Source organism: Paralichthys olivaceus, chromosome 20 (genome assembly GCF_024713975.1).
Source record: "Paralichthys olivaceus isolate ysfri-2021 chromosome 20, ASM2471397v2, whole genome shotgun sequence".
NCBI lineage: Eukaryota > Metazoa > Chordata > Actinopteri > Pleuronectiformes > Paralichthyidae > Paralichthys > Paralichthys olivaceus.
Window position 1 is genome coordinate 4,896,143 of NC_091112.1, and position 24,942 is coordinate 4,921,084.

At 43.2% G+C, this 24,942-nt stretch overlaps 1 protein-coding gene across 1 annotated transcript in view; it reads left to right on the plus strand.

Annotated features, from left to right (window-relative positions):
• samd12 (sterile alpha motif domain containing 12) overlaps positions 1 to 13,400 on the plus strand; it is an 84,536-nt gene extending 71,136 nt beyond the window's left edge. The window contains exon 5 of the mRNA XM_020103764.2: positions 9,396 to 13,400. Within this exon, the coding sequence (XP_019959323.1) occupies positions 9,396 to 9,427 (32 nt within the window). The 3' untranslated portion in view covers positions 9,428 to 13,400. The remainder of the gene's footprint in view (positions 1 to 9,395) is intronic.
• Positions 13,401 to 24,942: the final 11,542 nt, after the last annotated feature.

The window sequence follows — 24,942 nt, forward strand, 5'->3', positions numbered from 1 at the left end:
CTCGACACGTCCTCTGCCTCTGACTTTGAGAGTTTAAAATAAGTGCAGTGCCGCCGTCTCACCACAGAACCGTTCACAGTTCACGTATAAGGAGAAATAAGAAGGAAACTGGAGTTGTCAGTGTGCCTGAACTGCGCCTCAACGTGAGGTCATCGGCACTCACCGACAGCTCCGAGGTTTCTGTCGTGAGAGATGAGACGGAGAGACGGGCAGAGAAGGGAAAGCGCGGAGTGAAAGACATTGCGATTCCTTTCCTGACTCCCTCACTTCCCCCAGATCCCAGCGTCTACATCACTGCTGTCCTCCCGGTTGTCGAGTCATCACATTTCCGTGGAAAATGAGATTCGCCGTCCCACGAAGACTGATGATCCCCTTTAACCTCGGCCGCCGCGGCACTTTACCCGATCCAAAACAGCAACCAAGCGATTCTCTCGCTCCACTCTTTGAAGGCCTCTCATATCTTATGTTTAAGTGCTGTTGACTTTGAACGTGCCCTGTTCGTGTCTTGATAGGCTGCTGTATCAGCCGAGAGACTTGAGGGAGATCGTTTCCTTCGAGTGCGCTCAACGAACACTCAACGGGAATATCCCAAGGGCAAATTGGATAGTAGTATGGTAAACGGCTTGGTTTCCTCACTTCAGCAGAATGTCATTGGTTGAGGAGATTGTCCTAGAATCGGGGGCTTTGTGGAAATGGTGATTTCACTCGTATCTAGTGGCAAAAAATGAAAACGTGATAACATGGGTGGAGAAAGGTGGTTAAGATAAACACTGATGTTGAGACACCGTAGATAAAGTTGAGTTCAGACATTGTACTTATGAAGGACTCACACATACTTCAGGCTTTTTCTACAGTTAGCCAGGTTTGATATAATCTGGTGGGAATTAAATAAGCAATAAGCGAACCAAAGAGATTTCTAGGTCGCTTTTAGATTTGAGTGGAAATCAAGCTCATGCACTGAAGCCACTTTAACAATGACAGAGATTTATGAGAGAACCATTCTGGCCAATCTGAAACTCTGAATCTGAAAAATGATAGAATTATGACAATATCAATCTTCTCAGGAACGTCTTTTTAAAAAGTATTTTTTTCTGTTTTAGTTCACACCAGTGGGTCTAAAGGTTAAGAGACGTTCATGTAATCATAAATAGCATCGAGATCTGACGGGTTTGTGCAGGTAAACACAGACACTGTGTTTATTTGTGATTTCCAGAGAGAGTATGCGGTTCTTAGGGAATTGGAGATTAAGAAGAAGGAAAGTTGAAAGAGAGAGAAATATCATAGCTAAGATATCGGGAGGGAGAGAGTGAGAGAGAGGGAAGAATCTCATAGAGACACATAATTCTATTCTCTGGGTACACAATGCGGGATGGCGTGCTCCAGCTAAATAAATTATCACAGGGGCTATTTTTAAGCTGAAGTGTAAATGCAGTAATCCTCGGAGCAGGAGCTGCGAAGAGCCGACACACAGAGGCCACATCAGAGAATACAGCTCTGCCTTTATCTTCCTCTGTCGCCCGCCCAGCTCCCTCTCTCTCTTACACACACACACACTCATATCCTCCACACCCCATCCCAGCACCTCTATCTTTTCTTGCTTTATCCGTTTCCCATTTCTCCCTTCGTTTCTCCCTTTCTTGTCTCCGTCGTCTTTCATATGGTAAAAGCCTCCTTTCTGCATCAGACTATTTCGCTTATCGCCGAGCCCTCGACGGGGACTCCACTGAATCTATTGTTCAAGAAATTAAAAAAACAATAAGAGACCTTTGAACAAGACAGGGAGGGAAAACATGTACGTGTCACGCGAAGAAGCAGTCAGAGGATATTAGGGCACGGTGGGTCATTCTGCAACCTGCCAACAAATCTGTCTCAGCTGATGTGTAGAAGTTGAGGCCTGAATGTTTTATAGTCCCTGTGGGAGAAAGTTACTGTGAAGCTGCTTCCAGACGTGCACTGGAGATCCAACGCAGTGTGTGAGAACGCAAATGTCCGAGTCGGTTGCTCCGCACATCCCTCAGAACTTTTTCTGCCATTGCCCCTTAGTAAAATTTCTAGAAACTGACCGAGTCAAAATCAATCATGTGAGAATACAGCGGGAATACGTCTGGAAAATTCACAGTGAGCGAGTGGACGTGATGATGATGTCTGGAAAAAAGAATAGAGAATTAACTCAGGAGGAAAAAGAGGCATCATACATGTAGAAGGTTTCTGTGGGTTTTTGAAAGTCACTTAAGGACAGAGGACGTCAATGTGCATTGAAGACAGCAATGTTGACTTGGAAAGACGACGAGATTCAAGAACTTTAGGTTTCAGACTCTGCTCCTCGCCTGAATGTTCCGGACAATTTCCTGTTGTTGTGAATGCGTCTGACTCCTCAGTCTCCCGCTGCGTTCTTCATTCGTGATAAGTCAAACCCCAGAAATGGTGGGACCCAGTCTTCCTGACAATTTCCACCGTTTATTTCTGAAAGCAGCTGCACAATCCTCAGTTCCTCTGGTAGTGCTGTGCTGATGTTGGTGTGGGGGACAGGCGCCCCCTCCTCTGCTGCTGTTTAATAGCACATAATGGGGTGTCGTTAATCACCAGCACAGGTTGAGGTTTTACAAGGTTAATGATGGCGTAGCCAAGCTCTCGACTGTGTCCCATTCCTCAGGTATTTATCAGTGTCAGCGAGAACCTGCGAGCTGAGGGTGGTTCAAAGTTTTCTCTCTCAACGCGCCCACGTCTTTATTTTTTCTCTGTCTTGTCCGTCTGAATCTGTCTCACTCCACCTCTCAACTCCTCATGCTTTTGCGCACGAGAAAAAGAAAATAAACCAGATCCTCAAACTGTAGCCTGGGGTTAGGCAATATAGATAAAATCTTCAATCTGATGTATGTAATGTTATACTGCGATATCTCAGGCTGCAGCTAATGTTTAATTCAGTCAACATTGAATCTGCTGATTATATTCTCAATGTGCATGTGGTGTTTCTGATGGAAGTTTTAGTGTTTCAGTGAATTACCTTTAATTCATACATTAAAAAGTTTAAAAACTTGACCTGTTCCTTTAAGTAGACCTCAGTGTTTTGCACAATTTTACCACATTCAGACAAAAGTCAGAATTTCATGAGCTGGAACATAAACCTGAATAACAAATCTTTTCCTTCAAGGTTTTAAGCCGCTAACCACCAATGAAGTTGCATAAGCCTCTGGATCATGGTACCGCTAATATTGTGTAATTGTTCCCTCAGCTTAAGGCATCGCAGTCAGGAGAGAAGCTGAGTGTAATTCATTCATTTGATTCACTGTGAACAATAGAAAAGAATGGAGAAGTATTACCTGAAAAGTATTTGTCAATTTAGACCCCTCCAATAATCTAAAGGGGTATTACGTAAGCGGTTGCAATGATCTCGACATGACTGTGAGAGGAACAGTTTTAAAATTTGACTGCAACAAGATGATTGACTCACAGAGGCTAAAGCTAAATCTGATTAGTCTAGCTGGTGTGACCACTCTGAGCCAGCTGAGTTGGAAGCAAGGAAAAGGGAGTGAGAGAGAAACAGTAAATATCTTTTACATATTTATTTAAATATATATATGTGGACATATTGGCCGAACCACTGAGAAAGCGTTTCAGGAGCTTCAGGATCTGTTTTCCGTCGGGCAGAGCAGCTCCCTTTACTGCAGATCTTTTAACTTTTCAAAACTTTTTACTGACAAAAAAACGATACAACACCCTAGAGGATGCACAATATGTTTCCCTCAACCTTCATATTTTTGCAGATTGCCACACACACCACCCCGCTTCCACCTACACAATTGTTCATGTAAACATAGATGCATGAAGACATCAGCATACATGCCCTGGAATAAATGAAGAGCTTGTTTTCACTGTTCCACTTTTTGCTCCTTTGCATCGCCATGTTTGAGCCCTGAAGGCGGTGACAGCTCTGTGTCAGGAGAGATATCCTGCATGATAGAGCAGCACAGTAAAGAAACGCTACCGAGCTCAGTTTGACAGTCCCCTGCTGAGCAGCTAGAGGAAGCCGAGGCTTGGTGGAGGCAAAATGTGTGCGTGTGTGTGTCAGTGCATGTGTTGGCAGGTGGCACTGGAAAAGGCACCGTACCAAACAAATCCAACTTGACACAAGCTAGAATACCAAAATACCAAGCACTTTGAGAGCGAGCATCCCTCTGTCTCTTGCTCTGAATAAAATAGATGTATTTACTTAACCTCTCTGGGTTACGCTGACGAGGAGCTCTACTTTAAAAGATGGAGGGAGAGGGGAAGAACTTCCCATCAGTTGTTTATGTTGTTGAAATCAGGGCAGGAGAAGAAGCAGGCGTCACAGTAGAAGATGACCTATTTTGAATATAGGCAGGGAGACGAGGCTCTAAAACCTTATCTGGGCTCCGCAGAGGCTCGAAACTCTACATATATGAATATATATATATGGGCATGGATGTGCTTATATGTATCTTATGGCTCCTCCCTGAACTTTCACCGAAATGAATCATCGTTGCCGGTGGCAGATGTGATGCAGCTGGAGTCGATGGCCTCTCCGTCTCAACGTCCACACCCTCTGCTGGAGTCCTTCTACAAACAGTAGACTTAACATAAATCGATGCACAGATCAATAACAAGCATTCTGCTGTAAGAGCTGCAGAGTTTACCTCGTGGCCCTGTTTATTGTGGTCTGTAGGTAAGGTCAGAGCAGTCCAGACCAAAGCAAACAGTGTTGACTGTACTTGTGTGAGGGTGTGGGGCTAATAGAAAACTAAAGATTGAACCAGGCGAGTGTGTGTCGATGTGTTATAGGTTTATCAGTTAACCTTCAGCAACGAGTGTGATCGTTAACCAGTGACTCCCAGAACGAGATGTTACGAGTTTTACTTGGTATTTATATTGTAGTTATTCTAACTACAGCTGAACATGTTTGACCTTGTCTGCTTTTGTATCTACATCCAGTATTTACTAGATATTGTTTTCACGTGTGTCGTTTGTAGTAGTTTGTATAAATATCATGACAAACTTATAACTTTTATCTTGAAGCCTTCAGGGGTATTACATTTTGCAAACGTTTTCTCTTGTGAAATCTTGTGATTTTTACCTCTCCGGGCCTCTGAAAGTCCCTCGGATAAAAAAAAACTCTGAAAGGGAAAAATCAATCTTTCTTCGAACCGCTCACAACTCACGTCCACACGAAAGCCGCGACCTTTGATAAAAAGTCACATGCTTCATTTTAAAGGGTCACAAGCTGCAAAGTTTGAGAGCCGCTGCTACACAAGTGTTGGCTGAGTTACTGAGTCCCTTGTATACACAACAGTGTGTCATGAAAAGTCCATGATCTTAAATATGTTCGTCACTCACATCATTTTCCAACGTTATTATCCTGTGTGTGGCATCAGCCCCAAGCTCAGTCATGTATATTTAATGAGTGTTTTCATTTGAATGCTTCCAGCGGCCGGTGACATTGTCTTTGCGGGTTGTCCGTCTGTCCTATTCTTCTGAACATGATATCTCAAGAACCCCTTGAGGGAATTTCTTCAAATTTGGTACAAACGTCCATTTGACGTCAAGGATGAATTTATTAGATTTTGGTCAAAGGTCAAGGTGACTGTGGCCTTGTGAACAAGATTTCTTAAGAATGCCTTCAAGCATTCCCTTTAAATTTGGTATAAATGCTCACTTGGATTTACAAATGAACTGATTATAATTTAGTGATAAGAGGTCAAAGGTCAATCACTGTGATCTTACAAAACCTGTTTTTGTTCTTGTGAACACAACAACCTTAGAACACCTTGAGGAAATTTGGGCTTGAGTCTTGGACTGAGGGATACAACCACAAGGTGCTTATTCTAGTTTAAAAAGGCTCAATAATTTCCTCAAACAGCAGATTTTAGAAAATATTACAGTCAAAACTAGACAGGACATCAGTTGGACTGCTTTCATAAATAAATACACACTGGAGCCCTTATAACTCCTTTTGGCAGCAGAACAGTAAAAGCAATTGAACAGCCCTGAATAAACTACAGTGCCCATGTTCATCTTAACGAGGAACGTGTCGCCCCTGCAGTGGATCAATTATAAGAAAAATGTAGGATATCACCAGCCCTTCCCTTTAAAGGTGCATCTCAAGGTTTCCCAACAAGCAGAAAGAGAAGCAGCACCTGGTAAAGCCTGAATCCAGCCGATAAGACGATTGTGCTTCAAAGCTGGATGGACAGAATCAGTGCAATTATGTCCACGTTCACATTTTCAGCATAAGACATGGTATGCTCAACGGACAGAAAGCAGATGCGGCTGCACACTGAGGTGTGCTCTGATTAAACAAGCAAGACAGGGCTGATTACAAATGAATGAGCGAGAGCCAAAGAGAAAGAAACGGGGGAAACGAGAGCGATGAAACCAGCAGAGAGAGATTTCGATGATCCAGACATTTGACTGGCTGTCACGGAGAAGCTGCTCATCTGTTAATAATAGCATATCGCATTCATCATTTGCACCGGAGAGTGAGCTACTGCGGGCTACAGAGGCCGGATCTCTCTGTGCCTATGTGTGATGTGCGTGCAAGCATTCATGTGTAAATGTATGGGTACGAGACCGAAATCTGTGTGTGAATTACACCGCGGAGCAGTGCATTAATAATAGATCAACTCTCCCTTTGTTTGGGACGTAAACTTGATGAATGGGCTTTGTAATTGGTTAGTTTAATAACTGGAGACAAACCGAGTGCTCTTTGCCGCTCGTTCTCACACACAGACATGCAATTACACACCACAGAAACATGCTGAAATCGTAATTCCCCGTCAGATGCCGCGCCGCGCACACACACTCCGCACTCATGTCAGGGAGGCATTCACATGCTGCTCTGTTTAATTTGGGTTTGGCAGATTATAGTAATTATGTTAAAGAAAAGATTTTCCAGAGTAATTTGCCCTTTTCTGTCCTTGAAGAGTGAAACAGTTCTGGCTGAAGGATGATCACTTTTTTTTTTTTTTCTTACGCTGCTATTTAACAGTTCAACCAGACTGGAAAATATGTTCACATAAAGGGAGTGAAAGCATCCAGGGTTTTATTGTTTCACATAGTTTTATGAGAACAATGATCGTTTGATCATCGGGAAGGGTTTTCCGATCAATGTCATCACAGCCGGAACAGCAGGATATTCCATATATTGAAGTGCAGAGTGTGTGTGTGTGTGTGTGTGTATATTGGCAGCCAAGGAAAGTGTACCAACGCTGACATAAATTGCAGTGTGTGCCATTGAACTGCACCTCTGGGCCTGCTCTCCATTCACCAGTAACTCAGAATAATGTGTTTTCATGTGTGTGTGCGAGTGTGTGTGAGAAGCAGAGTCGATGTAAACAACCCATGAAATTAAGATTCAGAACAGAGTTTTCCGTGTTTGTGTGACAGTGTAAATAATGCAGCCTTTTGTGTCTGTATGCTAACTATCCTTGAAATTAAGATGTCGACCAGAAAACATTCCCCGTGTGTTTATGTCTGTGTGTGAACATTTTATTTTTACTTCATCAGGACCTTGTGCACACTGAACTTGTCGGGACCAGTTCTCCTCAAAGGAACCAAAGCCAAAGGGCCAAAACATCCTGGTTAGGGTTTGGTTTAGGCCGTCCACAATTAATGGAAGTCAATGCAGTGTCCTCACAACCACAGCAGCTTGAACTGTATGTGTGTGTGTGTGTGTGTAGCCAAGCTCTGAGTATTCTCATCATTCTCTGAAGACGGAGACAGGAGGGGGATTTGAAGAACCTCTCAAACATGCTGACAGCTTGTCAAGGCCCTCCTACGACTGTAATGAATTTCAGCCTTTTGTGGTGTGTGGTCCCACTGCACAGATAAGCTGAGGCACTAATACAGTTAAATGTGTGTGTGTGTGTGTGTGTGTGTGTGTGTGTGTGTGTGTGTGTGTGTGTGAGATCAGTACATTCATTTGGCTGCAATTTTTGGGTACATTTTTCCTTTTTTATATTTGTATTATATATATTATTTTATACTTTCCTCCACTACATGTATCTGACTGTTGTAGCTCCTGGAGGGAAAAAGCCTTTTTACAACAATATTAATTATGAGGAGAACACAGGAGTCAGGAGTTGTGTGGAAAGGTGGGGCAGCTGTAACACAAGAAAATCCCTGTTCATCTCCCACTTGGGAAAAGGCCCAACATTTTATTAGCTTGATCACAATAACTTCAGAATCTTAACTATTTGATAACTATTGCAACCATGACAACGAAGATCACAGGAGATCACTGCTCATTCCCCATTTCCTCCAAGAATTTATAGCATCAAAAAAAACTAATGAACACTTGAACATGCATCAATGCGATATGAACCACCTGGAAAAAAATATTATTCTTACTGTTGTCTGGGCCCCAGTGTCACATTTCCGATGTCTATGAGTTGGTATTAGTAAGAGATGAGTAATTTTCCCTTTAACTTCCCCGCATGGTGTCATTTAAAGAAGTGTGTGAAGTTAAAGAAGTCCCACTTCAACCACTGCAGACTTCTCCCTCTGCACTTCTTTTGCTATGGCCTCAAGTTTTAAAATGTTAACATGAATTTCCAGCTCTGTGTTGGCTCCCTGCCCCAAGCTTCAGCTCCCACGGGTGAAAAGGAAAAATGTATTAAATCGCAAATCTGTTTCCTCGCACCGAGCTCTGCATCCACACACACACACACACACACACACACACACACACACACACAAGCACAAGCTGTTGTGGGCTGGCATGTATCTTTGGGCCTTGTCATCACATGCTCCGACTGAGCTCTAAATGTCACTTGTCTCTCTCCGCTTCATCTGCCTGACTCATCCTCCTTGTCTTCACTCTACATTTGAATTTTTTGTGTGTGTGTGTGTGATGGACACATCGCTGCTCTCCACCTTCCTTTGTACGGCGCCTGCACAACGATGCCCACTGCATTGATTTTCTTGTGCCATTTCATAATTATGTCTCCTCTCTTTTTATTCGTCCGCTCCCTCTCTCTCGCTCTCTCTCTCTCTCTCTCTTTTATCCTGTCTCTCTTATCTCCCTCCTCTCTCTTCTATTTTTCTAATTCCATCCCCCTGATCCATTTTTATGCCTCACTGTGCCCATGCTTGTTATCTCGGCCTTTTCTCTCTTTTTTTTTTTTTTTTGCTGTTTGATCTCAACTTCTTAATTTCCTCTCAGTTTCGTTTTGCACCCTCTCCCCCACTCTCGCCGCGCTGGTCGTCATCGCTTTACTTTTTCTTCTACTGTTTTCCTCATATTTTTCTCTTTATGGCCATTTGTGAGTTTTTCTCAGCCTCTTCCTCGATCCTCCATTTGCCTCACACTCCACCCCAACTCTTGCTTCTATTATTTTCTCGTTAACTTCTTCCAATCTTTTGTCTTTTATTTTTTGCAGCCTCTCTGGAGTGCACTCCATCTTCACCGTAGCCTGACGGAGCAGAAGGACGCAGCCGCCCACCACCTTGCAAACATCTTCCCAGTATGTGAACCCCAGACTTCTTCCTGGACCAAGCACAGCTCTCCGCCTCACACACCTTTCCTCTCTGCCCTCGGAGTCTTGATCTGGAAAAGTACCCATGCCTCTTTTCTTCCCAGCCACTCTTGAGAAGCTCCCACGAGTTCTGACTCGCTGTTTCCTCGACAACTCCTCTCAGATTCCTGGAGTCCGACCAATAGTTTCCATTGCAGGAGTCTCATCTCCAGACATTTGTGACCTTTGCAGCCAAACCTCCACCAGACCTCTCACGCTACAACTCCTACACTCCTCTCACACGTCCCTTTACTCCCCTCTCCCATGCCAAAAGCCGAGCCCCAGCGAACCACCAATCTACCCAGAATCCAACATTTGCTTGGCTGGGTTTCCTGAAAGCATTTAAACACAACGATGCCATTGCCTTGCGGTTGGACGATAGTTTTTAGGGAACTCCCAAAGAAAAACCCCAACTCTTACAGTTACAATATAATCCATAGTCTTTTGGTCTGTTTGTGGCATGTTAGCTCCTTCAACGTAGCACTTTAATGTGTGTTTTCTGCCATGAGTACTCTTGTGGTGCACTGCTGAGTCTGGTTCTGCCCAACTAAGGACCTGACACAAGACTGCTACTCTACGCCGCTCCTTCCCTTTCTCCTCCTCATTATCTCTTCACAGACTCGACTGCAACAACCAGAGGAGGGTGACACAGTTTACACAACCATGCGTGTGTTTTTGTGCTTGTTCTCTTCTTCAGTCTGTTCATAGACCCTGTAAACAGTGTCCGACAACAGCCTGGTGAAGTATCCGTGTCTCTTACCCTCTCCATATTGTGAGTCTCAGTAACCCTGAGAGAACTTTATTGTGAAACATTTAGCAGGGGGGGGGGATAAACACTGAACCTGGCATCACATTAGGTACGGTTACGTTGGCTCCGCGAAATAGACATTGTTGTGAAAAGCAATCTGAAGGAGATGAAGCAGAACCTGGGGATGAACCGCGAGAGGGAAATTCCCTCGATGTCTCTAAAAGCACTGAGCTGGTAGGTAAACTGATTTGGCGAAGCCCAAAAGGGAGGTGGCTGACAGAGGACAAGAAAGGAGCAGGAAAAGCAAAAGGGCTCCGTGAACTAAGAGATGACATGACTTGAAATTCTTTACCGCTAAAGAGAGGAGGAGCAAGATGAGGAAAAGACATCACGGATGACAAAAATAATTTTCATTTCCTCCTCTCTGTATTTCTACTGCTTTGTCTTTTTTCTGTCTCGCTGCTTGAAACTATTTTTAGATGTATATATTGAAAGTTGTGTAGAGAGGAGACGTGCTGTGCTCATCATGGAAATGTTGTTCGTCAGTCTGTGAGGACGATAATCTCTGCTGTCAATGTGAATTATGGCCACTCACTGTTATATATTATTATAGGTATTTTAACTGCACTTAAAAAGCACATGTGTCTGTCATGAAACAAAACAGCTGTTACTCAGATCATTGTCATCTTCTCCACTGTTTGTCCATGAGTGTAAATACATTGTCAAATCCCGTAGCCAGTGTAATGACCTCTAAATATCAGCTGCTGATTTCCGTGTGCTGGAGTGATATTTATCAGAAGCTCGCATCCACGCTAGCGTAGCATGAGCTGTTGTCACGGTAACAACATCTTTCCTTCCCCCGGATGAGAGTTGGCAATCGGAGGAACATAGAATAGCTGCTGTGGTCAGAGGTGAGAGAATAAAAAGGGGGTCACCACCAGCCCCTGAGAGCCATCGCGTTTTAATAGGAGTCCATTTGTATACGGCTCCCTGTGTGTGCGGCCATTCATTGTTTGGATAGCGGCTGAAGCCTAATGCGGCAAAGAGCAGATTGAATACTATTGATCAGTATTTCAGGACGTACAATCAGTCCTCATGGATTACAAAAGCCTCAAGGACTGTGTGCACGCGCACTCACGCACGCTTACAGTCACATAGGAATGGAGCTGTTCGAGCTAAAACACAAGTGGCTATTTCACGGTTGGGTGGAGATGTCGTGTCCATGTCTGTCAAGGCCACCGGAGGAAGGAGAGGCTCGATGCTTCCGTTAAGTTTGGAATTTCTCCACTTCTCAATTTCCCATTGGAAAATGTCGACAACTGAGCTCGAAGAAATGGTTTCCAGGACTTAGAGGCTGCCAAGTGTGAAACCCAGTGCAATTAATGCAAATGACTGCTGAAATATAACCATTTTTATCATTATAATACATTAAATAAGATATTGTTCAGAAACCATAGGCAATTAGCTTCTTATTGGCATAAAACAAATAGTTCAGTGTTTTTTTTTTTGCAAAGAAGTGGATGAAAAGACAGATTCCACCGATGTATCTGCAGCTGAATATGAAGCAAACTAATTTACAAGCTAATATACAGTATATTAGCTTGTATTAGCTTAGCATAAAAACTGGAACCTGAAGAATATGTAATATACCTATATCACCACTGAATCTGACGAACCACGAGACCATGTTACAAACAAATAAGATTTGGTATGTTAGTTAGTTAGCTTGAACGTGATAGAAGGTTGCTACTCTGAGCTAGCTTGCATGTTTATGCTAGGCTAAACAAACAGACATATTTCCCAAAATTGCAGACTGTTTTTTTGAAATCTAATCTTCTGCTTGGATATGGTCTGAAACATGTGCTCTGCCTGATAAAGCCAAGATCCCAAAACCTGCTGCGCAAAAATCTAACGATCTATTAATCGCTTCAGTAGAGTTTCATCACATCTGTGATGGTAGCCATGGAGAGTAACGACTCTTAGTTCAAGTTCTTTGTTTGTATCTGAATTTCTTTTCTATTTTAGGTCAAGACCAAAAAGTTGGTTGCAGACTCTCCGCCCCCACACGTATAATTCCGGTCCAAATTATTTCCACCCCTGAAGAACAAAATTCAGAATATCTTCAGAAATAAATGCAAATTGACCAACTTTGTGTAATCAGACTGTCCAAGGTTACTGAACAAAGGAAAGTAGACTTGCATAAAAACAGAAATAATACGAAACAAAATGAATCCTGGGCCCAGTTATCATCCAGTCTGTAAGCATTTCGCAGTCTCAAGGCTTCTTGTACCTGTCTGCTTTCACCATAGGAATCCTTTTTGCAATGGTAGATTTCACCTCTGTAGGTTTTCAATGGGATTTAGGTCAAGTGTAGTTCCTTGCCAGTCCAATCTTTTCCTTGACAGCCAGTATTTTCACCTGCTGTGTGCTGTTTGGATCCTTGTCCAGCTGAAAAACCAAAAAGCCCAATACCTTTGCTTCAAAATGGTTTTGCGAAACACATTTGGCTCTAAAATGCCTTAGTAACCTGATTTTATAATTCCTTCAACACTCAATCCCTCCAGCACCAGAGGCAAGAAAGCAGCCCCACAGCATGATTGAACCTCCTCTATGTTTTATTGTAGGTTGGGTGTTCTTTTCCTGAAGGGTTTCATTTCATCATCTTTACGCTGACCGGTGCATGGCATCCCCAAGAGCTCTACTTCGGTTTCAGCTGTCCATAGAACATAATCCGTGAAAAACAGTTTTTGTGATGATTGGTCCTACCTTTCTATGCCTTTCTTTCAATAGCGGTGTCTTTCTTGGCCTTTATCCCTGGAGCCCTGCTTGGTTTAGTGTGCAGCATATGATACGAGCAGAATCCACCAGCCCTGGTCGCTCCAGAACAGCCTGAGTCTTTAGATGTCTTGTGTCGTGTTTTCACATCAACTTTCGCAGACTTATCTCCTCGTGTTCCTCGTTAGCTCAACGTCAACGAAGCATCTTAACAGATTTATGACTGTGGAAATTTTTGCCAACGATACATATTGTTGAAAAAGGGTTTTCAATATCCTTTGTGATGAACTTGTCCATATCTATAATCGTCACATAATGTAAATGATTAAATTCCTGTCCACCCCCAACCCCTGCTGTTGCCTCTGTGTGGATGCGGAGCGACTGAGGTAGTGGCTGGACCCGGGTCTTGTCCTCCGTTATACAGACTCAGTCGTCTGCAGCCCTCATATATAATGTATAGACTAATATTCACCAAGCAAACCCAAACACCCTGATAATTGTGGGTGTATGTCATCTCCATTGTTGTCGGGCTCTCTCACGGTCGCAGTGCATATTGGTCCAGTGAGGTTAGGATTAGAGTCAGTCAAGTTCAGGTTAGAGTAAATCAGGTTGGGGATAGAGTTACTCGGGTTATGGTTAGAGCTAGTCAGGTTGGGATTAGAGCTAGTCAGGTTGGGATTAGAGTTAGTCAGGTTTGGGACAGGAGCAAAGCAGCAGGCAACATTTCCCTCCCGTACTGGGGAGTGTGCCACACCGCTGAACAAATCTCCCTTTAATGACAGTAAGCTTTGACTTAAAATAGAGGAAAGAGAGAGCCAGGTAATGCAGAGCACACAAAGTAAAAAGATAAAGAAAGTAACAGATCTGAATCTCACCTCAGTACTGAATGAATGATGTTGAAATGTCAAAAGCTGGACCTACGTGATATTTAAAGACTGGAATCAGAGTCAGACAGGCAGCAGACAACCAGTGATTCTTCAATCAATGGAGGCAATGCAGTGTTTTCAAGTCCACTTATTTTCATTTGTTGCACTCAAGGCTCGTATGAAAAAAACTGGTGCACACAGACAATGGTCGACACTCCATGTCAGGTTTTTTGAGAATGCCGTGGACACAGAGGCTTTACTCTCCCTTGGTTTTGTTGTAGGCAGGCAGTTTTATTTATAAATCATGTTTTATACACAGAGGAAGTTTCAAGGTGCTGAACATGCACATTCAAAATAACAGAGACACAATTTCAAATCTATTTAAAATCAAAAATCAGTTTTCAAGCAAAATAAAAGAGGCTAAAAGAGATCAGAATAAAAGTGGCTAAGAGACTAAAAGAGGTCAAAGAAATAAAAAGGATAAAAGCTGTATAAAAAATAGCAAGATGAAGAAGTATGCAAATGGAATAGATAGAAATGTGTAAAATCAAGGATACAATATAATAAATGTAAAATAAGTTGGAGTAAAGTAATAGAAAGTAAATAGATAGAAATTCCCCTTTATGCAGTAAAACCATTGACTATTCAGTCCATGTGAACTGATTCTGAAAATCAAGCAGAGGAGAGTTTTTATTTTCTGCAAAGAACTCATTTAAATCTATCCGAACAATCCCGATAATGTATGTATGTTTTATTCTGCTATAAAAAAAAATCAATATGTTCAATAACTTTTAAAGTTCATTAAATGTTCTGCTCTGACAACATCAGTTCATTTGAACCTATTTTCTGATTCAAAGAGGCTAAAGTTAATTTTTGTTTTAATTGTCCATATGTCAGGCTGCAGCACTACAACAGTGTAAAGGAATATTGATTCTCTCTTGTTACTCTCAGTATTTAGGCTCCATACTTTCAGGGAGAGAAGTCAGGGAAAAGATTTCCCTCCAGAGGAACGAGGGAAACTTTCCACGGTGTCCCCTGCTCAGATATCCAGATAGAACCAGCCTGAGATGTGGCAGCTGTGCCAAGGTGTCTGAGGACTTGCCTTAACTGGCTCAGCCGTGGTCTCCCAGTACCTGTTAAGAGGTTTGGCACGTACTCATAGACACTGACACACAATGCACTGTTACACAAGAGAATGCAGACTAAACCTCACACAACGTTGTCGGTTGCACAATAACTTTTTCTTTCACACGCTGGCACTCACGTAGAATGCACACAGGCCCAGACTGTGTGTGTAAAGTACAAATACACACGCACACACGGTGATACTCAATACACCCAGAAGAAATAAACACACTCCTTCCTCAACAAATTAGCAGTAAACACAGTCGGAGCTGTTAACACATTTCACATCAGTGATGAAGACATAAAACAACACCTCGCACACAATCTAAACGGAAGACAAACAAATCGAGCCTTTTCTTTCCACCGCGCTGACGGTATGTTTTGATTTTCTTTAGTTCCGAGTGTTACAGGCATGCAGAGCAAGTCACTACTCCCAGTCTATCTACATATACGGTGCCTAAGGATGGATGTGAATGATGATGTCGATATCATGATGGGTACATATACATATATAATAAACATATTTATCTTCATGTAAAATGTGTTCTGTTTTTATTGGGATCTTTTCGCGTGGTGTGATTCTGTATTTGGGAGACTGAGGGCGCTTTCACACCTGGTTTAGACCTTTGGACTTTTCAGTTTAGTCTGAAGCGAGGTAACAGGTGTGAAAGGTGCCTCGAAACTCGGTCCTGAACAACGAAACCAAAATTTTGCCCGACCAAAACAGGTGGTCCCAGTCCGGATCAAACTGAACCACGGTTTTGGATAGTTCAGACTTTCCAACCAATTGCAGAAAGTTGAGACGGCATCAAATCGCCCATGATGCTCGCAGGAGTTTTGCCTTGAAAATAAATGATTGTTTATTTGTTTATAAAGTTGAGTACTTCAATGAAGCTGGCGACGCTAGCAGTATAAAACCACAGTGGCAACGAAATCAACTAAATGAACCGGTTTACTCCTTTTCTTCATTCAAATGAAAAACATCAAGCAGGCTTGATGCAGCTTGCGTAGGTGACGACAGCAGTACTTGTGTCATACAAACGTCTTCGGTGCAAAATGAAACCAAAACTAATCAGATCAGCAAAGACATGAAACTTGGTTTGAACTTTCAGTTGTGAAAACGTGTGCCGTCACAGGTCAGGTGGCCTCTGTCGGGGCTGTGGTCCCTGCTGGGGGCGCTGTAGGCCTGGATCACCTCACGTGACTGAGTATTTCAAAATACACAATACACATATACTCACATGGACATAAACACCCCCGTTTATTTTCCACTTTCTCAGCAGCAGCAGCAATTAGTGTCTGATCCGTTTCACGCCCTGAAAAACGTGTTTTCTCAATCAGCTCCTTAATCTCAGTCCTTCACACCCACGCAGTCGGGATTAAGAAGATTTGCAGAGTTTTGGTTTACAGACGCTCTAAATAACAACATTATTATATTGTAAGTAGAGAAATACTCTTTTTGCTTGTCTTAAAAGTTTTTAGCTGTGAAGAGTGAACTTTTAAAAGACCCATTATTACTGTCATATATCTAAAAGTGACAGAACAAAACTCAAAATTCACAAATATAAACTGGCAAAGTGGTTCATTTAAAATGTTTGTCACGTCTCCCTGTGTGCTTTTGCTTTGTTATTTTGCAGGTAGAGTTGTCTGGATTCGTATATATATTTTAGTTATCGGTGTATTCAATCATGCCTTTGTTTTAGGAGGGAGGCTGTTTCAGTATTTCGGTTTTTTCTTATTTCGAAAGTATCGATTTTTGGGGTAAATCAGCTTGTTTGCTTTAGGGCACAAACCACAGTTCTCCCAGCAGCGGCAGAGACACTGAGCGTATAGTTGCAGCAGGAGTCAGAACGCACAGGAAACAACCAGCAGTGTCAGGAACACAGTGTTAATTTTGAGAGACTAATTACGTCCGGGGCATTACCGATAATCCCACGGCCAAACTGATCTCAGAAGAAATTGAAATAGCTCCCCTATACAAACGCTACGCATGCTGTGCGGTACTTTGCTTTTGGTGTGCTGTGTTGCTGTGGCGAGGGAGGGATGGCGGGGGTGAGAAGAAGGAGGGAGGATAACAGGCGTGAGGGATGAAGAGAAAGAGAGATATGACAGAAAATCGCTTGCACTCAGTCCCCTTCCTGCCTCTCCCGAGAGCTGCAGCACACACCCTCAGCACTCTGCGCTCCCGCTGCCCGCCTGGATGAGATCTTCACAGTTTTTGTCCTCGTGTGTATGTGTGAAAATTATCCTCCTCTCTTCTCACTTTCCCCGTCCCTCTTTTCTCTCTCTCTCTCTCAGATTTGCTGCTCAAACTCGACCTATTACTCATTCGGTGTGTGAGCGAACATATCTCGACTCACGTGCTCCGTCTATTCATCTCTCTCCCTCCTTCTCTCGGTGGTGTATTATTTTATTGCCTCGCAGTTTTCAGATGTATCTATTTCTATATCTTTGTTTTCTTTGTTGCTGTGGATACTCCGACATCACTTTTTACTTACTTCTCTCTAGTACAGCTTCTCTGTATCTCTTGTCTGTGTGGCCTCCTCTCTTGGCTGTTGTGCATCACACTCTGCATATACCCGTCGTCTCCCTCTGTCACACATTCCTGTCGAGCACAAGCGGGCGGCTGCTGAATTAAACATCTCAGACGGTGCACATGCTGAGCCCCTTTGCAGCGTCAGGGTGAGAACTGGACTCGGTTAGGGGGCTCTGGCCACACACAGTTTGTGAGTGTGTGTGTGTGTGTTGCTCAGTACTTGACACTGTATCACACTCAGCAGCGGGGGTTATCACATCTGTCTCCCTTCATGTTTTATCGTCGGTAGATGGAGTGGGAGCTACTTTCTTGCCACAGAAAGTTTCTCTTTGTCTTTCTTCCCCTCACACTCATTCTCATGCTCTGCACTGTCTCATCTCGCCTCTTCTCTTATGTTGTTTGATTTCACACCACATGTTGTTTTGAACCGGTTCCATTTTTTTATTTCATGATGTCCCACCTCTGAATATTTTGATGAAGGATAGGAGAGGAGATTAGCGGAAGTTACAAAATTTGAGGAGAAAACTGGAGAACCTCCTGCTCGTTGTCCCCTTTCTTTCTTCTCCTCCTTCTCTCTCTTTTCCTTTCGAGTTGGAGCTGATAGATGTTGAGGAGCATTTACTTTTTCTCCAAGAAGTGCAACGAAGAAAAAGTAAAAAGTCGTCTGTGTACGTTCCTTCAACTCAGTAAACACATGGCGGTGAGTCTGCCGGAAATGCAATCCTACCAAGTGGACCGCGTCACCTCAATGCGTAGTTATATTTTGGGTAGGTGCACGTCAGGTGCACAAATACAAATGTGCGAGGATGAAAAAGAGTGGACATCGCTCTGTTCCCCTGAACCCTTCAACTTATCCTGTCTCCTTTACTTCGTCATTCTGTCACAGCAATGTCAATGAGTTAAAAGGATCATAGCAGATTGTCGTGTGTCCACAGGTGAAAACATCTGTGTCAACCATGTACAAAACATAATCTTCATTTTAACTGAGCTGAAAATCTCTTCACCAGCCAAGTTAGGGCTAAGCCACCGTATCAACCTTTGCTGTGGGTTGATTGAGTATAAAGATCAAGCCGACATCCATCCGGCGGTGAACTCCCTGTCCCCCGATCCCTGCCGCCCTGGCTCTGCTCTCATCTCCACTATTCATTGGGTTTTTATCTTGCCAGCTTTGCTATGACCAGCGTCAGCACTGCAGAAAATTATGTGCACTTCTGTTACACTGATTTACTGTGGCAGCCCTTCAGAGTTCAGGGGGTCTATTTCAGGTCAAAGTAGAAGGCTGGAAGAAATCTGTGCATTTGGACGACCACAGTGTAAAGAGGGGAATAATATACGTGAGAAAAACGAGACGAAACTAACAGAAGTATAGTGGTTCTGCAAGGTATAAGTAGTATTTGCACCTAAAGCTGTATAAATCATTATCTTTAAATAAATAGGGTAACATGACTGTGTAATATTCACTTCTATTTATGAATCCAATGACCAGAACATCGCAAAATGCTACATGACGTGTAAACAAACAACCGTTTGCTACCAAAGACTGCAATGTGTCTTGATCACCCTCGGGTAGGTGACCTCTGTATTGGTCTTAAATCCCAACCTACTCCATGTTAATGGATTGGACACAAAGATTAAGCTTTTCCTGTAAATTCAGTTTAATTATTTTGACGCTTTAAAAAGCACATGTATCAATACTCCATCCATTCATCACTGTTTTAGCTTCATTTCTGTATAGTGAGATGAGGTGGAGACACGTGATTCATGTGATTTTGCCATATATACAGTAAAGGTTGTGGGTTTTTTACATTGTATACAAATATATAGTTTCATATTTTTAATATAGTCTCATAGAACAGCTTCATTTAGGACTTTTTTCAGCTGCAAATTTAGTTCCCACAATAAGTCAAATTAAACTCATATTAATTGGAAAGAAGAAATTTTGTCATCCGGAACAATAGCGTGACTCATTCATGTGTTCTCTGTTGGTCTGTGACACCAGGATCTAAATATATCAGCCTCTGTTTATTCAGGCGATACCATGTGTTTCATGTGATTTGTTGATATTCCTCTCAGAACATGTTTTATGTAATAATACAGAACACGCTGGCTGGTTTTCATTGCACTGGCAGATGCTTAATAGGGACATAATATGTAATGTGATTCTCATCACGGTAATCAAATAAAGGAAGTTTCACACTTTTATAAAGCTTATTATCTTTGATATATTTCTTTGCTTCATATCCACAAGAGACACTAACATTGTGTTTTCTTCATCTTCATCGTTTTTATTCCTTCCATAATTCCCTACTCTTCTTCTTTTTACTGCTTTCAGAAATTGGGCGTAACCTCTCAGCCTTGTGGTTCTTATCTTTCTCCGTTTCTTCATCTGATGTATTCATATTTTTTTTAAATGCCTTGTGAAGAAATGTTTTGCGGTCAGCCTCCCCGTGGCGACGGCGCAGTCACTTAGCAGAGCAGGCTTCGGCGGGGATGCTTCAGGCCCGCAGACACCCGCTGCCCGGTGACTTTTCCCAGCACCTCTCACAGCTGTGCACTGCGTCGCTCGACATCAAGGGGAAGCTGGGGTTCTCACCACTATGTTTGTGTGTCAGGCACAATTATACCTCTGACGGGAGAAGGAGGAAGAAGAGAGCGCACATGGTAAACCTTTTCACCCTGAGGCTGCGTGTGTGTGAGTGAGATCCTGAGTCAATGTTTATAGGTTTTTTTAAAGCCTGCCCATGTGTCTGTGAAAATGTGCTCCACAGGTAGGGAGAAAAATTAATCTCCCCCCTCCGCTGCTCCCTACTTTCAGCTGTGATGGAACAGGCTGGAGCCCCTACCGGCGAGCCAGGACCTGGGGGCCTCCAGCCAGCAGGCGCCACTGAGGATGGAGGGGTGCTGTGAACTTGCTCGTTACACAGCCCTGCACTCGACTCTAATGATATCTGCCGGCACGTTTCCTCCCCCCTCCTCCCCCCCTCACAATGTATCCCTTCGTCACTCTCACTCCAGCCTTCCTCCCTCTCCCGCTCTCTCTCCCATCTCTTTCGTCGCCACCATCTGCCTCTCTCCCCGCTCTCCATGCTCTCTCACTCTGTTTGGGTGAGGAAGTCAAACCCGTCTGGTGGAGGGGAGGGAAAGAGAGAGAGAGAGAAAGAGAAAGAGGCTCTGTCACATTCGCCTTCTAATGAGCAGTTGCTCTGCGTGCCACCAGCTCTGACAAAGCCAAAATGGCCGACACATTTCACACTGCCGGGCCTTGATGTGTCGGGTTTTGTGAGTGACGGGCTTGATGGCTTCGCAGTGGGCTGATACCGTGTAGAGAGAAAAAAAAGAAAAACAACCACAAGAAGAACAAAGACATGATGTAACACGGTGCCTTTGGTGAGAAATCGCCCATTCTTGGTGCACAGAACTGGGACAGTGTGGTGGGGCTGGTTTCCTGTGGGGTTTAAAGTGCAGGCCTGTTTGACGGCCTCCTCACTTTCATCCACTGCGTATATGAGTCACATTTCATTTAGAGGCTTTTCATTCTCCAGCTCCCCACCTGTACAGCAGATATTTGAAGTCAGGGTATTTCCACAGGTGAATGATTAACATCAGTGTCCTAAATCGCTCCCTTACTAGATTGTTATTGAGATAGGAGCAGTCTGTCAGGGGTAATATTTGTCCTGCAGGTGGATTATTAATAGAAAGCAGATGTTAACGGTCAATAGCCTCAATCTTAATAAACCAGTACGTGCAGAAAAATTTTACTAAATTCCTTGGAGTTTATGTATTAGTGCGGTCCATCCTCTACTGTACAAACAAATGCTACTCCAGGAGAAAACTGGACCTCTTTCTAATATGTTTCTGCCAAAGTCATGATGCCAGCAAGTCATCGATGAGTACTTGGAATAAACAGGAACTCTCCTCCCACCTTGTTGTGCAACTGTGTACGTGGGTTTTGGTTAACTACAGGACTTCTGATCAAAATCTCACAATATGGCAACAATTTTTCCACACTATTCTAAATCCTCTGATTACACATCAGGTTATTTCATTTTTAAGGTTTTCTTTTCATGTCTAAAGTATTAGATTATGTGATTGCGGTGCCTTGTAATCCTGCTGTGAAAACACAGGTTAAGTGTTGAACCTCGATCTTCGTCTCGGCAGGAGGCTCCGACCTTGAGCACTTGTTCTCTTGCCAGCTGGTGTCATGGAGCCCTTTGTAATGCTTTCAGAAACAGCTCATGTCGATGTTTTCCTGACTTGAGAACTTCTGTGGTCTTAATACTAGTAATTGGTCTCTTTCGGCAGCAAAGAGTCAGGACACATCACGCTGTAACAGGGCCAAATCTCTCTGGGTAGAGACTGAGCTTGATTGATTGACATATGTGGCTCAGTACCAGTACCAGAGATCTGAGGCTACATTCACACTCCTGTGTTTTGGCTCTTGAACCAATGCTGTTGTTACGTTTACACCTGCCTTTCACATTACTCTGGAGTTTTCAGGCGTCGAAAATGGGAAAGTTTGGAAACACCACAAGGCAGAATGCAAAGCGTTGCAACACTAACTGTCAGTAACAGTTCCACCTCATCGTCGGTCCAAGAAAATAAATCCCAGCTCATTCTTTTCACCATGTTTTGCATCCGTTGTATTTTCTTTAACCCAGCAAACAAATGCACAATAGAAAATCAAGTGACGTGTTTTCAGGTGAGTTAATACGGAAACCAATTACTTCTAGTACGCAGTTAAAATGCTCTTTAGTTTTTAGTTTTAAATTAGTTTTGAAAAAACAAGCATTACAACAGTCTTTTCACATCCTGATCCAAGTATTAGCTGCTTAAACTTAGCAATGCTAGCAGCACGTTAAGTTTATGATGTTCCTATTGCACTGAGCTGTACTTTACGTCGTGTGTTCACATTTAGCTTAAAGCACCACAGTATCGAACTGCCTCATAGACATGCTCGCGTGTTTTTTCATCGGTAAGTGGTTAACATTTTGTGCTTGGGTCACCAGCAGAGACCAGGAGAAGCTCCACCAGTATGGGATGTTGCACTCAGGTTGTGACTCTCTCTGAAGCTCAACTGGATCAGAGGTGCCAGGACTGACTGGGTGTGTTTTCCTGTGTCTGTGTGTGCATGTGTGGGTGTACGCATGCATGTGTGTGCATGTGTTAACTTGTCTTTCTGCACGTAAGTGGTAAGAGTATCTGTCGTTCCATCATGTGGGCATTCTCGAGATTGTGCAGAGAAACAGGTAAGTACTAGATGTATGTGATTTTCTCTGCGTGCATGTTACTTTAGTCCTGTGACCACTTACTGTCCTTCACTGGCACAAACTGCCATCAGAGCAACAAAGGAGATGACATCCTGCTCACACCTCGGAGGATGAACTCGCAGCAAACAAACGCAGTGTGACACATTGAGTTTTCTCGGCACCATCCTGCACAATAACCCATGATGACAAGTGTTCCTCTATTTCTAAGAAGCAGCTATGTGGAGCCTTTGCAGCCGATTGGCTTGGATGAGATTTGCATAATGCGTGGGCTGAAATAAGGCTGAACAATAACCGTTTCAATGTGAATGGGCAGTTTAAGATCTATGGCAACAAAACAGTGAATAAACAACAATTCAAGGAACAAAAGTCACACTCAGCTCTTATCCCTCCACCACAGCTCAATGTCTTGATTGTCTCGTTGGCCTAGATTCTCTCATGCACATTAGACTCTCACATTTATCTCCAAATTCTCCTCCTAATCTCAGCCATTGCCATCTGGCATTACCATAATAAATAGTGCACCAGAATTAAAGATGACATCACTTTCTGTCCGAGCAGCAATTACTTAAACGTTCCACTCAGCCTTAAGATGGTGATGAACAAGAGGACTAGCTTATTGATTGAAGTTTTGTGTCGGGTTGCTCAGGGGGCCGAGGAGGATTATGTAGCGGCGGTGTGATGCTGTTGACACTCCTGTCGCCTTTACAGCTCCAACATGCCAAGGCTTGGGCGTGTGCCCACCCTGACTGTGTCTAAATGTGTGTATTGAGGAGGAGGAGGGGGGCAGGCGAGTTTGAGAGGTCAATGGAGGAGTTTCTGCGTGTAAAATAGAAGGGGATTGTGTGTGTGTGTGTGTGAGTGTCTCATGGAGGGGTGTAGGGAAAAAACTGTTGGTCCAGCTGGCAGCCTCTGGCTCCAGTGTGCACCCATGGGTATCCGGTTTGGCGCAAATTCTCTCTGCTGCGACAGCTGGGAACTGAGTGCCAACCAAGACCTCACAAGCACGCAGAAACACACACACCGACAAACCCCAGTACACATCAGGCGGACACGCAGGATTGGATGTGAGGCAAAACATGGGATGTAGTTTCAGAAAGCTGGAAGTGGCAGAGCTGCACCTTTTAAAAGGTCAGTTCACACAAAGTACAGAAAGTGTTTAAGATGTTTTATCTTAAAGAAACAACATTTAATATGTTTCTACCAAGTTGAAAATAGTTATGTGAAATGTGAATGTTATGATTTATCTCTGCAGTTTCCCTCTGCAGAGCTTCACAGCTTCTTCTAGCTCTTTGAGTCCCACAGTTTTGTTTTGCTTCACTCTCATGACTCTCACAGCTTTTGTTTTGTCCGCAGCAAACAGCTGTTCTCAGAGGGAAAATACTCCAGGGTGTAAAACTGACACCCTCCACCATTTCAATTTAAAACCTAAGGATTAAACCGTGTTTAAACTGTCTGTTCTTGCTCTTTAAACCATTTACCAAATTATGTTTCCCCAACCTCAACCATCCTGTATCTGCAGGCCACAGTTTGAATTCTTAAAAAGTTGGCATTAGTTGTTGTGTTGCAGAATTCTTCAGTATTGACGTACTTATCTGGGAACAGGGTTTAAATCTTTAGAAACAGCTTTTTTTAAACCAAGAAAAAATCACCTGATACCCTTTTCCCCAGGAGCGTTTCAAGGGACTTTGGGGGCCTGAAGCAAAAGGAACCCCCAATTATTTTATAGCATAATAATATTAAAGTTAATACTATGCAAACACATAAATAATAGTTAGGAAGTAAAGTGTAAGTGCAAAACCCCATCATCATCAAATGTACATCATACACACGTTTAGACGTTCTCGTCTTCAACCAAACCCAAAAGCTTTTAGCAGTAATCCAGGTGAGGGGCTTTGATCTGAGTTATTGGGACCATGGTGTCGTTGCAGTCTCCTGTACTTAGATGATCTTAGTATTTAAGCGCGTTCTAAGAAATTGTTGTTGCTGTGGACTAATGTAATCATCCGTCATCGGGGGCCCTCTCATCTCAGGCCCCCTGGCAATCACCTGCCTTGCCCACCCTGTTGCAACGCCCCTGGTTTTTCCGTAATACGTT